This window comes from Typopeltis vanoorti, chromosome 10 (assembly GCF_054136105.1).
Source record: "Typopeltis vanoorti isolate ZY-2024b chromosome 10, IOZ_Tvanoo_1.0, whole genome shotgun sequence".
In the NCBI taxonomy this organism is placed as follows: Eukaryota; Metazoa; Arthropoda; class Arachnida; order Uropygi; family Thelyphonidae; genus Typopeltis; species Typopeltis vanoorti.
In genome coordinates, this window is record NC_143558.1 from 111768913 (window position 1) to 111785394 (window position 16482).

The window sequence follows — 16482 nt, forward strand, 5'->3', positions numbered from 1 at the left end:
TCATTTATTGCTATCTTAGAATCCTGTAAAACTGTGGAGAGCACATATCAGTTACTTGATGATTATATTTTGTATGTTTTAAGATTTGATATGTAGTAAGATCTATTTATATTCCAGAAAATGATTCTGTTGGAACAACATAAATCTGCTGAAGAGAGAGCATCCAATTTTGAAGCACAATTTCATAAAGTAAGAAATCATTCATTTTTTTTCCTCTCTTGATTTTTCTTTTAAAATAATTATTTTATTATTATTATACGTTATATCTTCATGCAGTCTAGTGACTGATCGTGGGAGACCCACTCTAAATTTTATACACAAAAAAACCTGTCATACCTCTCCTTAAACTTATTCACTGAGTGCACTTACAATCCATTCCACTTGTTGACCACTCTCCATGCAAAAGATGTAGTCTCCACACCCTTACTAACCACACTCTTACACAACTTGCAAGGATGACCACTAGTTCTCTATATGTCATATGAAAAATTTCCTTTGATCAGTTTTATAAAACCCCTTTTCTAAGTTTGTATCATATTATCTCTTTTCTGCCTGTTACTTAAACTTTGTGACCCATTCACCCTCAGCCTATCCTCATAAGGAGCATTCCATAGAATTGTCACCAGCTTGGTCACTCATCTCTGAATTCTCTCTACCACCTCCTGATCCCCAAGAGATCCAGATAATGAAATCTGTGCACAGTAGTCAAGATGCAGCTAAATTGCAGCCTTATAAAGAGGGATAATAACCTTCCTGTCTTTACTTGTTAGTGTGTTTTACAACATCCAAGTAATCATTTGAGCTATTTTATCAACTTTTGCAATATGCCCTCTGTCACTCTTATCCCAAAGTCCTTAGCCTAATCAAATTCATGCAGTCCAGTGCTATCAGTGTGATACACAGTATGCAATATTTTCAACCTGAAGTGCATAAACCTTACATTTTGCAACTTTAAATTGACAATCATTATCCTTTGCTCACAATGCCAATTTATTCAAATCATCCTGCAGGATATCCACATCACCTTTATGAACTATTGCCTTCCCCAATTTTGCATAATCAGCACACACAGCTGATTCCCCCCCCCCCCTTAAATCTTTCCCTGTATCATTGATATACAAATTGAAGAGTAGTGACCCTAGTCTGAGGTTTTCCACTGGTTGCCCTCATTCTCCTAGATTCCACTCCATCATATACTACTATCTGGTATCTGTCTGTTAGCCACACTTCTATCCATGCTACTAGCTTCATATCTATTCCCATTTGCTCAACTTTGGTAATAGTTTTCCATGTGGTATTTCATCAGATGATTTTGCAATGACCAGCAGTATCATGGTGCAGCCATTTCCTTTATCCAGTTCCACTGTTTTATTATAAAATATGAATAAATTACTGAGGCAGTACCTACCCTTTATAAAGCCGTGTTGCTCACTATAGAGTATCATATCCCTATCCACCCACTGTTGCATTTGCCCTTTAACCAACTTTTTTAATACTTTAACAACCACTCCTGATACATTAAATGGTCTGTCTTGAAGCCACCTTTATGTAGTGGAACTATCTTATCCTCTTTGCAGTCCCTTGGAAATATGAGAGTTCTGAGAAAGATTAGGGGTTTGAACAGATGGCATCAATGGCAGTATCATACTAAATGAGAATATTAGGAAAGAAGTTGCCATTATTTGCATTCAGGAATGTGTTAGCAGAGTTAATCTCAGATGATATGGTCACTTAAACAGAAAGAAAGAGGAAAGATTAGCAAAACATGAATGAATCACTGCCACATGCACAACTTAGGACAGCAAAACAGTCACCAGGGAGAGAAATTAAAATTTGATTTAATATGAATTTGGCTTCATATGCAATGTAATTCATTAAAGATGCTGTTGAACCTAGGGAACATAAGATTATTCTGTTACTTATGTTATTGATTATTTTATGTAACATAAATTACATTTCATAAAATATTTTACTTCTAGGTTGAGAATGAGTTAAGCATCATTCTCCAAGATAAAGAAGAGTTAAGTGATTTAGAAAAAAAACGGAAAAATCACATCTTACAGTTGGAAGAAAATTGTAGTCGGCTATTACAGGAAGCAGAAATATGGGATGCAAGGTAAAATTTTTGCTGATTTAACTAGTATAATTTAAACTGTTTTAAATTTCACTTTTAATGAGCTCTTGAAACCACTACAATTATGAAATTTCTGTTAATGGGTTGCTGCTTTCCAGTTGTTCTGTTATCCAGTAAATTCCTAATGGAATTAGCATTAATCTTAACTATACCATACTGTTTGTCTTATTATTTTATTTTCAGTTGAAAAGTATTAATAATACCACTGTTAAACAAAATAAATGAAAATTGATTAAGTTTGCTGATATTTCATTAGATTTAAACCAAAACCCTTATAGCACAAATTCGGTTGCTTGTATGTAGGTAAAGGAATAAAATTTTAACTGAAACATGCAAGAAATGAAGTTCCTTTTGAGTTTCCTGGACGTTGATTTCAGCTGATTTAATCATAGTAGGAGGTAATAAAATTAAGAATTTCAATTTGCTGTACTTACCTGTTAGTATAATGAGTTATTTTCTTGTTTACTATAGAGACTATTAAGACTAAAGAGAACTGGATTGGGGTGAGGGGGGGGGGGTTAAGGTTAAGGTATTGGTCAGTGCAATATATCAAAAATATTGGGTTGACTTATGTGGCTATTCAAAATCTATTCACATGTGGTGAGTAGATTTTGCCAGCTGGCAGCTAGCTGTGGACTAGATAAAATTGAATCTTTTTTATTTAATTAAAAAAAGAAACCTTTCTAAACAAAACTTGTAACTTTCTAAAAATAGAAGAATGTGTGTTATATAAATGCCCATTCTAGCAATAGAAATTGTAGCATAATTCATTTTCCATAAAAATTCATGTTTTTACTATTTATTCTATTCTTGGCTCTCAAAAAGGAAATCTTCTCCAACTACAATACGACTGATCTCTTTATGTAACTCCTTTTGACTTACCTTAATATATTATTCAAAAATTTACAGATTAGGGTATGCAAGTAGTTTTGCATAGTTTAAGCTCTGAGGATAATGTTTATCGCTCTCTTGAAATAATTTGGGTATTTTATAATAAAAAAAAAGTCCTTTATAAGCAAAATATAGCTAATTCTCTTTTTACACAATTTTGAAATAACATGGTTTAGAAAATAAAAGCAAATTCTATTTTTACACAGTATATTGTGATTTAACACAATTCAGATGGTGCTTATTTTTAAAATTTCTGTTTGAATTCAGTTCTGTTAAAAAGGATATTTCCATTATAATTATCATTTCCTAGAACGGCACATATGTACTTAAACTTGAATTATTGAAAATGGTGGCTACACTCCTGATCAAGTTTGGAATGCAGATGAGACTAGCCTTTTTTGGAAAAAAATGCCAAGTTGAACTTATATAGCGAAATCATAAAAAAAAAAGTGTTGGCAACTTTAAAGCAGCTAAGGATCGTGCGACTCTATCATTTTGCAGTAATGCTTCAGGAGATAATATATTAAAACTATTACTCATTAACCGATCCCTAAGACAGTGAGCAATGAAAGTTGTGGATTTTAACACATTTCCAGTGCACTGGAAGGTAAACAAAAAAAGTTTGGGTTACAAAAGAAATTTTTAATAAATGGCGCCATCAATGTTTTATTTCAGAAGTTAAATGCTATTTGATGGAAAAAAAATCTGGACTTAAAAGTATAGACACTGTGCCTGGCCATCCTGTTTTAGAACACCCAAATGTGGAATTTTGTTTTCTGCCACATAATGCAACATCCTTAATACAACCACTAGACCAGGGTGTGATCGCTACCTTCAAAACTTACTACATAAGAAGAACATTCCAATACATTTTGGTAAACCAGATGACGATAATTTACTGACAGTTATTGATGTGTGGAAGAAATTTTCTATTTTGGATTGCATCAAACTTGTTAAGTTGGCATTATCAGAATTGAAACCATCAACTTTAAATGCATGCTGGAAGGCTACTTGGCCAGAATGTGTGAAAAAGAAAAACTGTACTTTTGCATACAACTGAATATCCCAATATCATCAGATTAGCACATGTAGTTGGCAGAGAAGGATTTAATGATTTTTCATCTGCAGATATTGAAGAATTGATTGTTGACAAGGCTGTTAGCGATGATGAAATAATAGAAGCTGTCCTTGAGAGTCTTGATGAAAAAGAAAAAAGTGATGATGAAGAGATTCCACTCACTGCAGGATTAATTAAAGAAGGGCTTCAAATGGCTAGTAAACTGCAAAGTCATTTTCTTATACATGATCCAAATACTGAATGAGCTGAACAGTTTAAACGTGAACTGAAGTCATCTATGGTGCGATATGTAGAATTATACGAAGATCTAGTCAAAACAGGATCTCACCAATTAATTACAGAGTTGGGTAAAATAAAAAAATCAACCTTCAGAATTATTAGAAATTAGTGCTAATTTATTTCCTTTTACTGAAGAAAACGTTTTGCCATTACAGTATGAACAGGATGGCCAAAGTGTTTCAAGTGATGGAAGTGATCTAATTCCAGTCTCTCACAAAAAAATGTGGCTACTGTCAGAAAGTGACAACAAATAAAATTTAACTAATAACCATATGCATGGGTATATTTGGGCCTTTCTGAATTTCTGTTTTATTAGTAATACGCTATTTTCTTTAGGAAAGATATATATGTATATACTTGAAATAAGTATTTAAAAAATATTCCATTAAAATTAAATAGTTTTATTCAATGATTTTCATATGTGTTGTTTGAAAATAACTTATTGTTTGTATCGGATTTTCACATCTGGAACTATTCTTCTATTTTTTCATATGCACTGTATTCTTTTTTATGCGGTTTTCATTTACGCGGTTTTTCTGCAACCAATCTACCATGTAAATGGAGAACTGGGTGTAATATCCTTAATGTTATTAAAACCTGTCAAATCTTCTAAGCCCTTTTTTGTAACAATTTTTGATTATAGGCCTTCTCCATTCTTCATCTTTTTCTCTAGAAGGCTTTCCAATGCAAGAATTCTCCAACCATCTTCCATTAGATCATCCTTCCAACTTCCCTCTGGTTATACAGGCATTCATCTTCCTTAATATGAATGCCACTAGATGATTTATTTTTCCCAATGTTAAAGTTCTAAGGTATGCATATTCTTGTACTTGCGCTTTGTTTTGTTATTGTCTATTGTTATTTGTTCTTCTGTTATCTGGTTTTTTTTTTTTTTTTTTTTTTTATATATTTGTCATTATTTTAATTTTTTCATAGGTTATGTATAACTCTACTTTATCTGATAATTATTATTATGAAAATAATATATATGAAAGATTAATTATAATAACTTTAATTAATACTTTTACTTTATTTGATATTGTTTAATTCATCATTTCTTCTAGTTGTGTTTTGTCTACCATTACGTATTGTATCAGCAAACAAATCATATAAGCAAAGCATATAAGCATATTGTAATTGATTTGGTTTTTTTTTTTTTGCCATTACTATTAATCCCTTTATCACTCCAGTCTAGTTCACTCAGGGTATATTCTAATACTGCATCGAATAATTTGGGTGAAATAATATCTTCTTGGCATACTCCTTTATCTGGAATGGTCTGTTGTGTTCATATATACAGTTGCTTTCTCATATTTTGTTTATTAGCTGTATATCATTTTGATTTACTCAATGTGTTTTGATTGCTCATTTTTAAACTAACTCAAAGGCTTTTATAATCATTAAAACCTAAGTACAATGTTAAGTTGTATTCTCTGCATTTTTCTGTTAACTGATTCAATGTCTATAGGTTGGTTACATTAAACCCCTTTCTGAATCCAGCTTATTCATTAGGCAGGACATCCAAAAATGAATGTTGTGATTCTGTTTATTATTTTTATAAATAATTCTATACTTGTAACAGAAAGCTTATAGTTGTGTATTTTTGTAATTTTTCCCCCCCATCATCCATTTGATGGATGATGGAAACATCTTTAAATATTGTTTCATGAGATTATAATATATAATCTATTTTACTTTTTTTTTTTTTTTTTTGATAAAAAAAAGAAAAAAATTACTCTTTTGGAACAAGATTAGTTTCAATTTGTTATACTTTGTCTTTTAAACATAAATATATTTTTTAGTTCTTCTGTTAATATTTCTCCTGCTGCTTTCATTATATCTGTTGTAATTCCATCCTCTCCAGGCATTTTATTATTATTTTCATGTATTTCATTGCTTGTTCTATTTTAAAATGTTGTACTTCTGAGATACTTGCATTTTATCTTTTGCAGTCTTATGTGGACTTTTTATAATGATCAGATTAAGATTTTCCTATTTATTCATTTGCAGATTGCTGTTTTCATTCATGTTATTTCTTTGATTATATATATACATATTTTTTTTTTTTTGCACTTTCTTCATGGTATAATTTTTTGAGGGGATACTAATATATCATTATTTATCTTTACATATTTGGTTTATTCTGTTTCATCCTGTAAATTTTTGATTGTGTTGTTATTTTCCAATCTGACTATTATGTGATCACTTCATGGATCCATTTGATGGAATGATGGAAACATCTTTGAATATTGCTTCATGAGATTAATCCCAGCACTATTGCATAGACTGTAGGATCCTGTCATATTGTGCTTGACATTGTGTCATAGAATTCTTCATCTTCATAACTACTGATTGGTGCATATATATTTGTACTTTTTAATGGTTTTCTGTTCTGATGTTTGAACTGTGATATATGCTATCCAGTTTAATATTACTGCATATAACAGGACTAGAAACCTAGTCCTGTAATATCCCATTTCATTTTGTTTATTTCATATTCCAGTTCTACCTTTTCATCACCTGCTAATGGTCATATGTTGTATGGTATGTAGCAATAATGAAATTATTCTTCTTAAACTTGCTTTTATTTTTTTGTTTAGGAGTCCAGTCTAATAGTTCCATTTCTCTACCAAATTATGATCTCCTAGGATTGGAAGGTCCACTGATGCCAAATACTCTGCACTTATTCTTGTATGTGGCATATTCATGGTTTTAATGGGGGTGTTATTTTTCCTCCCATAATTATGAATGGGCTTGGGAAAGAATTGACAGTAGCCCATCTAACTAGAGCTGTAGTTCCATCATTGATATTGCTCTTGCTATCCAAAAGGATAGTGTTTACAGAAGAATATGATTAATTGCCATTTGTTATGAGATTATCTCTATTAAGATATTTTTTTAAATTCTGAATGTTTATTATTATTTACACAAGGGTTCAATTCCGATTGGTGCAATAATGTTTAACTGTTTCTTTTAGAATCTGGAAAATCACTGACTCGAGACCAAATACAAAAAATATACACATTTAATAAAACTAAAATAATATATACATTAAAATAAAATTACATAAATACAAAATACTGGATCCAAGGCCTTCAAAAATATTAAAATCCCCAATTCTCTGACTCATTCTATTACTGGATTGTTTAACATGTAATTAATCATGTCTATCAAACTAAACACCTTGTTTTCATTTTCATAGTCAGTTTCTTTGTTAGGGCCTTTTCTGAAAATATAAACATTTTCTTCTTCTTATCCATGGGATCCTTTCTTGTTACCCATATGTAGTATACAATATTATTCCTCACTGAAGTATAAATACTCTTACCTATTGCAGTTCAATTTGACGTACAGTTTACTAATTTTTGTACTGGAGGAAAAAAAGTTTCTTCTAGTACTTCAAAAACAACATACCTAAGTTGAACTAATCGCCCTTTCCAGTAGAAATAACAAATATATCCAGAGTCCTTAAGACAGATGAAACTTTCCGATCGCATTTCCTCGAACATTCCTTTAGAACATCGACTGCAATATCTTCTTTTATGTACTAAATACTTGTTGACAGTCTCAACTCCTCCAGTTTAAAGACTCACAGTTTTACTGTTCCTTCTCGGAATCTACTATTAATATTCTTCTGACTGTCACATAAAACTAAATAAACATCATAAGAACAAAATTCCTCCAGTCTGCGTTCTTAAACTTCCATTAGCTCTCTCGTCTGTTTTTCTCGTTACTTCGATACCGAACGCTCTCTCTCTGTCAGCTGTCAATCACCCATCAAACTCCTCAGTGAGCATGCACGCTCCATGAAAGTGGCAAGCAAGAAGTTGGGTATAATGGCTGATGTGTTATCTCCATTAGCATAATGAGAATGTCTTTACAAGACACAGCACTTAATAATTTTAAACTACAAAAAAATTTCTGAAAGTAACACAACTATCCAAATCCAGTAAGTACATAAATTTTTTTTTGAATGCTTTACATTTCATTTTGACAAAATAACATCAATAATAGGCACATTGCAAGTGCCGACAATACTTGTTATGAAACCAAAACTAATAATGTACTAACATAAACAATTTGTAAAAATATTCATAGTTTAAAATTATGATTATTTTTACAATAGGTAATCTGCCTGTGTTCTTACTGAGCCTACACCACTCAACCTCCAAATATGTCCAAGTGACTAAGTAAATAAGCTCTATAGTTAGCTCTCTCTCTGCTCCAAGATGCTGTTGGGACTGCTCTTTGGAGTATCAATTCAACATAAGAGATCTTACTCACACAAAGAAAACAAAAACAGGTGCATGTTCTTCTAAGCAACAAAAACAAGATGTTATATTCAGGAAGGAATAATCAAGGAAAAAGAGTAGCTATAGTATTCAACATGAAACATGAAGATAATCTTTTTGTATTGCAGACAGTATCAAGTTCTCTGACCAAATATCAAAATGGGGAATGAATTGAACAGCAAGATGTATTTGTGCCTGTGATCCCACAGAAGATTAGATTCTACTAAGAAAGAAGTGGAGAAAATTTTCATGGTATTAGCAAAGGCATCTGACAAAGAAAAAGTTGGCTCTTAATGGAGTATTAAACAACAGAGCTAGGGTTCCACAAGGTTCTGTTCTCTCACCAACCCCCCCCCCTTCCTTCTATATATCAGTGACCTACTTCAGTTGACCTCCAACCCAATACACAGTTTTGCAGATGACAGCACATTGCACTCTACCCTTTCATTCAATAATCTTACTCTATATAAATCACCTCAATCTACAGAACATCGACCACCACTGCCCTCAATTCTATCTCCAAGCCATTCTCCAATGGGGTTCAGATAACCTCGTCAATTTTAATGCTAGAAAAAAACCCAATTCTGCCTTATTTCTCACAAAAAAAAAAAGAACCATTTTCTCCTAGTATGGCTTTTGACAACACTCAAATTTTCAGGCAAAATGAGATTTCTCTTTTTGGAAATTTTTATGTCAAGCCTCTCTTGGCATAAACACATCACAACCATTGTCTCCTGAACTTCTAAGAAACTAGGATTTCTCTTTTGCTCAAGACGTTACTTCACCTCTGAGCAGCTGTTAACATTATACAAATCACAAATCTGCTCAGCTATTGAATACTGCTCTCACATGGCTCGACTAGTAATACTTGTATACTTGAAGAACAGAAAATCTGTGAGAAAAACTCTGAAAATAGAAAGAGCATGACCTGGATCACGCACTGTGATATCTATTACTAGTGTTGCCAGGTGGTTGACTTTACTGTTAAAATAGCAAATATTTGCATTTATTTTGTGGTAGACTTAGTTATGCTTGAATAACTAGAATATCACCCTCTCATTTTTTTTAATTGCTTCATTATCCATCATTCAAAAACCATTCTCAGTATGTTTTTTTTTCATCATAAGAAGCCTATTTTAAAAATAATAGAATAAATTTCACCTGGTTAATGTCTTCGTTGCCGATTCTGTGAACTATTATGATTACAGCTATTTTGCCTGCACCAGATTCTGTGAATGTTTTTTTAAAAAAAATCATTTTAATTATTTCTGTTTGAGTGGCTAAGCTTATGTTGTGAGATGATATTTTGCTTTCTTTCAGAGTGAAAGAACTAACCAGTCAAATTGAACAGAACAAAATCACATCAGAAGAGTTACAAGAAAATCTTAAATCCAGGGAGAGTGAAATTGAAGTAAAATACTTGCTGTTTTAAGTGAATTATTTTTGTTTATCAGTTTTACAATCAATAGATGAGTAAAGATGCAGTGTAATTTTGAATTCCTTGCGAAAGAGATATACATATATTTGTATACTAGAGGAGTTATCACATGTGATTGCTTCTTGCATTTAATTTTCTTCTTGTTTTTTAGCATAGAGTTAACAATAAAGGATGATTCTGTATGTGATATATACATAAGGCTGGTTACCTTACCAAGTAAAAAATTTCTAACTAAGAAGCTTTGAATGGGAATACTCAATGGACAGAAATAATGGATTACGACCAAGAAAGAATAAAGATAAATTATTAGGAATCACAGATTTAAAAGTAGTTTACAGTTGGGTCTCCATATTTGCAGGCTCTAAATTTACATTTTCATGTTTTCGCATTGGCAGTGGTTAAATTGCATAACTTAAGTCTTGCAGTGACATCATCCAAGTAAAATAGTTTGTGAACTTTGTGTGCACATGCATGTGTGTGTGTACTTTAGGCTACTTGTGTTTAAAATATTACTTATGTGAATAACTATGGGTTTAAAAGAAAGCACATTTAATAATGGACAAAAAAGCCTAAAAGGACTAAGAAAGTGATGACTTTGAACAAGAAATTGTGCATTTTAAGTACATGTTAAGAAGGGCTCACATACACAGCCATAAGTCGCATGCTTGGTATCAATGTTGTTGTCTTGTCCTTTGAAGAGCCTTAGATGTTTTCGTGTGCTCCTTGAACTGCTTTGGCTTTGTCAATGATTTTGTTTGTATAGAGCTGTTGTTCAGGATTAGGATCTATTTCTTGCAATGCTGCTGTAATTGCTGGACAGGTAAAGATGTGAGTGGGTGTCAGTTCAGTATTGGGGCAGCTGTTGCAGTTTCTATATGTTCTTGCCATCTGTATTGATCTTCATTCCTCTATAATGTCCTGTTCGTAGTCTTGCTATCGTGGTGGAGGTCTTTCTGTTAGCATTGATTTTGGGAATTTGATGTTGTAGATTTCAGTGAAATTAGTTTAGCTTTTGCTAGCGCGTTAGCATCAGCAAGAGTTCTCTGGCCTCTTTTGCTAATTTATCAGCTGCTTCATTGTAATCAATGCCTACATGAGCAGGAACCCATTGTAAAATGCAGCTTTTTCCTAAACACTTTAGTTGATTTAAGTTATGGGTGTCTTGTGTGAGCTTGGTATTGCCATTTTTGATTGCCTCCATAGCTGATCTCAAGTCACTGTAAATTATAATTCCCTCAGATTGTTGAGATGATGATAATTTTAAGTAGGCTTTGAGTGCTTTATTTATTGCGTGAAGTTCGCTAGTAAAATTGGAAGCAATTCTCCCAAATCCAACTTTTATTGAAAGTTTTTCACCTTTCGTGAGTAGAAAGAGAACACCAGCACCTCCATTAATCATATTGGTGTCTGACAATCCATCAGTGTAACAAATAACCTGTGTGGAGGATGAAAGAACGATGATAGTATTTAGGCCTTTTTTTCTTTGAGCATTTCTTTTGATTCTTTTTTTGTACAGAGTTTGGTGAGGTTTAGATTTATTGAGGTATTTGAAGGTAAAGGACTGAAAAATAGAGGTTCTTTTATGTGGGTATTTAGCTGATCAAGACCTATTTCCTTCCTGTTTGGTATCACTGAAAATACCATAGGATACATAAGAAACAAGAAACTAAGATCAGAGAGGCAGTGGAAACTGGTGGAATTCTTAATGCCAGATACATAGTTTATGTCCATGATATAATGACTTGATTGAAGACCAGCACAAGAAAAGCTTGCTTGTGAACATTGGTATGATTTCCTGTAAGTCCCTCATATTCAAGAGGCACAAGATCAGGTTATGCTCTAGTTTGCAACAATGCAGCAGTCCATATGGCAAAGCCTGACCAAATTTTTCACACACAGAACCCAGGAGCTGTTAGAGAGAGCATAACAGAAATGTACTGGATGTGAAGCACAAAAGCCTGGACGATGAAGAACCTCTTCCTGAATTGGTTCCACTACTGCTTCATCCCCAAAGTCAAAGGAATATCTGGAGGAAAAGGTACTTCTGTTTAAAGTCCTCCTCATACTGAACAATGCCCCAGCACATCCAAGTGATGCACAAGACTGCAAATGAATACATAGAGATGGTCTTTCTACCCCTAATATTACTCCCTTATCCATTCACTCAACCAGGGGGCAATCAAGGCCTTTAAGGTCACTACACAGAGGTGTATGAACTGAATCATTGAGACCATGGATGGCAATGATAATCTCAGTGTTGTTCAATTTTGGAAGTTCTTCGCCATAGCTGACAATCTTTTTCTAATAAAACATGCGTTTGAAGACATCAAGGACAAGTCTGTAAATGCCAGTTGGAAGAGCTTATAGCCTGAGATTGTGCATGACTTCTGTCCAGATGAACTATAAACCATTCCAGATGAATAGTGCAAGAAAATCATCACAGAAATAAAGGAGTTGGCCAGGAGAATGGGGGCATAGGTTTCAAAAACTTAGAGGAGGCCATCAACAATTTAATTGATGGACATGCAACAATACTAATGGATAATGAGCAGAAGTAGCTTGTTGGTTCCAACTGAGAATGAGGCTAAAGAAGAACCAGGCCAAGTTAAGAAATTTGTCTTGGAAAAACTTAGTGTAGGTAATGCGTGAAGCCCAAATGCTTTGAACTTACACAGACACAACAACAATAATTTGTGCATTGAAATTCAAAGAATGCTTCAATGATATTATAGCACCATACACAACGATGTTCAATGAGTTCAAACAAATGAAACATCTTCCCATCACAATGTTTCTGAAAATGATAACTTCTACATGAACACCTAAAACTCCTCATACTTTCAAATGGGAAATCAGAGCCAACCCTGCTTTTCCAGCCCCTGAGATTCCCTGCTACTAAGGAGTACTGAATAATTTTGTCAATACCCTGGTACATGCCTTGATCTCAACTATGTAATAAAATTTTGATACAGTCTTTTCGAAACATGGATCAAAATGTTGCTCATTATGCTGAAGCACAATTAAAACCTTTTAAACACATTTAAACATTTTTTTAAAAAATTGTGAATGGTTGTGTAAGTGTTTAGGCATTCATAGAAAACATCAGGGACTATTTGGGTGAAGGGTTGACATGCAACTCCCCATGAATATGGAGACTACTGTACTTGGAATGTAATTCATTGGTATAATAATAAAGGAGTTAGTAAAACAACTCATCATCCTTTCAGGGATTTAGGCCCAGTGGCCTGCTCTGATTTTATTCCATCTTTATCCTTGACTTCTAAATATCAGAGTATCTTCAGTCCACTTCTATCAGTATTCATATATTTTATCCAGTACTGAATATTTTTAGTTCTTTGTCTCAGAGAATATAGCTTGCTGCTCTATTTTCTATTCTTTTTCACTTGCAGTTTTTATGATCCATAATTCACTTCCATAGTAGAGAAGGTCTTGCCAAAACTTTATAAACTGTTATTCTTCTATTCTAGTGAACTGGGTTAAGTTTGAAAATATTATTGATTATGCCTATTATGTTTAGGAAATTTCAAATTTTTGATATTAATATCAGCTTATTTTGTATATGATATAGCACATCTGAGGTATTTGAAGCATTTAATATGTTTTAAAATGTTTAAAAAATGTTACTGGCGTGTTTAAGGGTCAAAGCTGTATAACTGAGAGGAGACCTCCATATAGCCTTTAAAGGAATGTGGAGAACTTCTGACCTAATGTCCAATCCTCACCTTCTCGTGGTGCACCCTGTTGGGTATCTACCTGAAGGCTAAACGAACAAGGATGGGCTGGCAATTTGGGATTTAATTGACCAAATTGTATTCTTATTGATTAAACCAAAATACAAAATGATGGTACAACATGACAAAATTTATTTCATGCCAGCTGGGACATCGCCCAGTTAAACAAGGACCCTGTTGTTTTCGCCAAGGAACCAGGGCAAACAGGAAAAAGTCAGCTACTGGAAAAAATCTGAAAACGCTCCCCAACTCAACATCACCAGAGTTAAAGATCGGTACTATCAACATAAGAAGCCTGAATGGCAAGAAATGGAGCTAGCTGAGGAATTAGATAAGTACCAGATTGACATAATAGGATTGACTGAAACAAAAAACACAAAAACTGGTGAGCTCTTTCTGAGAAATAAATACAAAACGTTATATTCAGGAAATGACAATCAAGGAAAAGAAGGGGTAGCTATAGTATTCAACACAAAATACGAGACTAATCTTCTTGAATGGCAGGCAGTCTCAAGTAGAGTGATGTGGGCTAATATCAGAATGGGGAATTGGACGATGAGACTTTGTTCCTGTAGTCTCACAGAAGGTTCTACTAAGGTAGAATTGGAGGAATTTTTTGATGCTTTAGAGAAAGTAACTGACACAATGTAAAAGGAAAAGTTGGTCCTTGTTGGGGATCTAAATAGCAGAGTAGGAAATGATTGTCAGACATACAAAAATGTTTTGGGAAAATTTGGAGAAAAGAGCAAATCTAATAATAATGGCAGATATCTGTTGGATTTCTGCTCAGGACATGGACTGGTTATTACTAACACCATGTTCCAACATAAAAATGTGCACAAATTTATATGGAGAGAAAAGGCAAGGAATAAGAAAAGTCTCATTGACTATGTTATTGTTGATAGTGATGTTTTCTCCCTGGTGCAGGACACCAGAGTGTACAGAGGATTTGAAATTGGAAGTGATCACTATTCAGTCTTGACCTGGATAAAATTGAATTTCATATTGAAAAGAATAACATGTAAGAAAGTTTTAAAGCGAATAAAAGTTGAGCAGTTCTCAGATGTGAACTGTAGACTAAAATACACAAAGAATTATTGAAGAAAAAATGAAAGAGTTTGAGAACAGGAATCAAACCTTGGAGATTCAGTGGCAAACTCTGAAGAAAACATTGATTGATTCTGCCAGAGAGGCATGTGGTGAGGTTGTCTGCAAGGATAAAAAAATCAGAACTCCATGGTGGACACGGAAAGTTAAAGATGCAGTGAAGGAAAAGAAGAAAGCATATCAAAAGTTCCTGGCAAATAAGTCAGCTTTTGCTCTTAGAGCATACAGAGGCAAATGTAAGAATGCTAAACACTGTGTAAAACTAGCTAAATAAAAGTCATGGGAGGACTTTGGCAAGAATATAGAAAATAAATATCAAGAAGGTGGCAAAAAAGTCTGGAGGTTGTTGAAGAAGCTTAGGAATGGAGAAAAGAGTGCTGTAAAAGGAGTTAGAGATGATAAAGGTGACGTGAAAGTAGGAGAAAAAGATATCCTGGAAGTATGGAGTAATTACTTTGAAAAACTGCTAAATGAAACAAGCAGTGATAACAGTACGGTGGTAAAAAACACTGACCAGGCATGCAGTCAGGAATACATATCCATACTTGAAGTAGAAAAAGCCATCAAAGGTTTGAAATGTGGAAAGGCAGCAGGAGTAGATGATATTCAATCAGAAATGCTGAAGTATGGTGGTATAAGAGTCTTACAGTGGCTGCACTGCATAGTTCAGAATGCCTGCACAGAGGGACGAATTTCCAATGATTGGAGTAGAGCTCTCATAGTACCCATATATAAAAAGGGAAATAAAACTGAATGTGAGAATTACAGAGGTATTTCCCTACTGAGTGTTCCTGGCAAGGTCTATGCAAGTATACTTGAGAAACGGTTGAGAAGAATTGTGGAAGAAAAGCTTGGTGAAGAACAAGCTGGATTCAGGTCAAATAGAGGCTGTCAGGAATCAGTTCTTCACTGTACGGCAAATAGTGGAGAAATCATGGTAATATAACAAAGATCTGTATTTAAGTTTTGTCGATTTGGAAAAGGCATATGACAAGGTGCCAAGAGAGAAGCTATTCAGTATGCTACAGTTATATGGTGTCAATGGGGCATTATATCAAGCAATACTTAGTCTTTATTTGAGTTGTAAGTCAGCAGTTAGAATTGAAGGAAGTACAAGAAGATGGTTTAATGTTAAATCTGGTGTGATTAGACAAGGATGTACACTATTCCCTCTGTTATTCATCATCTATATGGATCACATTATGAAGGAAAGTAGTATTAAACATGATGTCAAAATTGGAGATGTTAATGTCTGCTCTTTGCTTTATATGCTTCTAAATAAATCCGCTACAAGTCTGCAAGATTCCCTGACTAAATTGAATAACTGTTGTAATAGATATGGTATGAAGGTCAGCAATAAAAAGTCAAAGACAATGAAAATAGGCAGAATCATTGAAAATGTCAACTATGTTGTGAATGGAGAACCTGTGGAACAAGTAAAACATTTCAGCTACTTAGGCATGATTTTTAGTGAAGATGGCAAATTAAATATAGAAATAGACAACAGAATC

General features: G+C 33.6%; 1 protein-coding gene across 2 annotated transcripts in view; it reads left to right on the plus strand.

The window, feature by feature from the left end:
* The window catches only part of Tango1 (transport and golgi organization 1), a 395672-nt gene that overhangs the window by 220186 nt on the left and 159004 nt on the right, over positions 1-16482 (plus strand). For both annotated transcript variants that reach the window (XM_090398800.1, XM_090398801.1), the window contains exons 11-13: positions 118-189; positions 1980-2116; positions 9995-10085. In XM_090398800.1, the coding sequence (XP_090254926.1) occupies positions 118-189; positions 1980-2116; positions 9995-10085 (300 nt within the window). The remainder of the gene's footprint in view (positions 1-117; positions 190-1979; positions 2117-9994; positions 10086-16482) is intronic.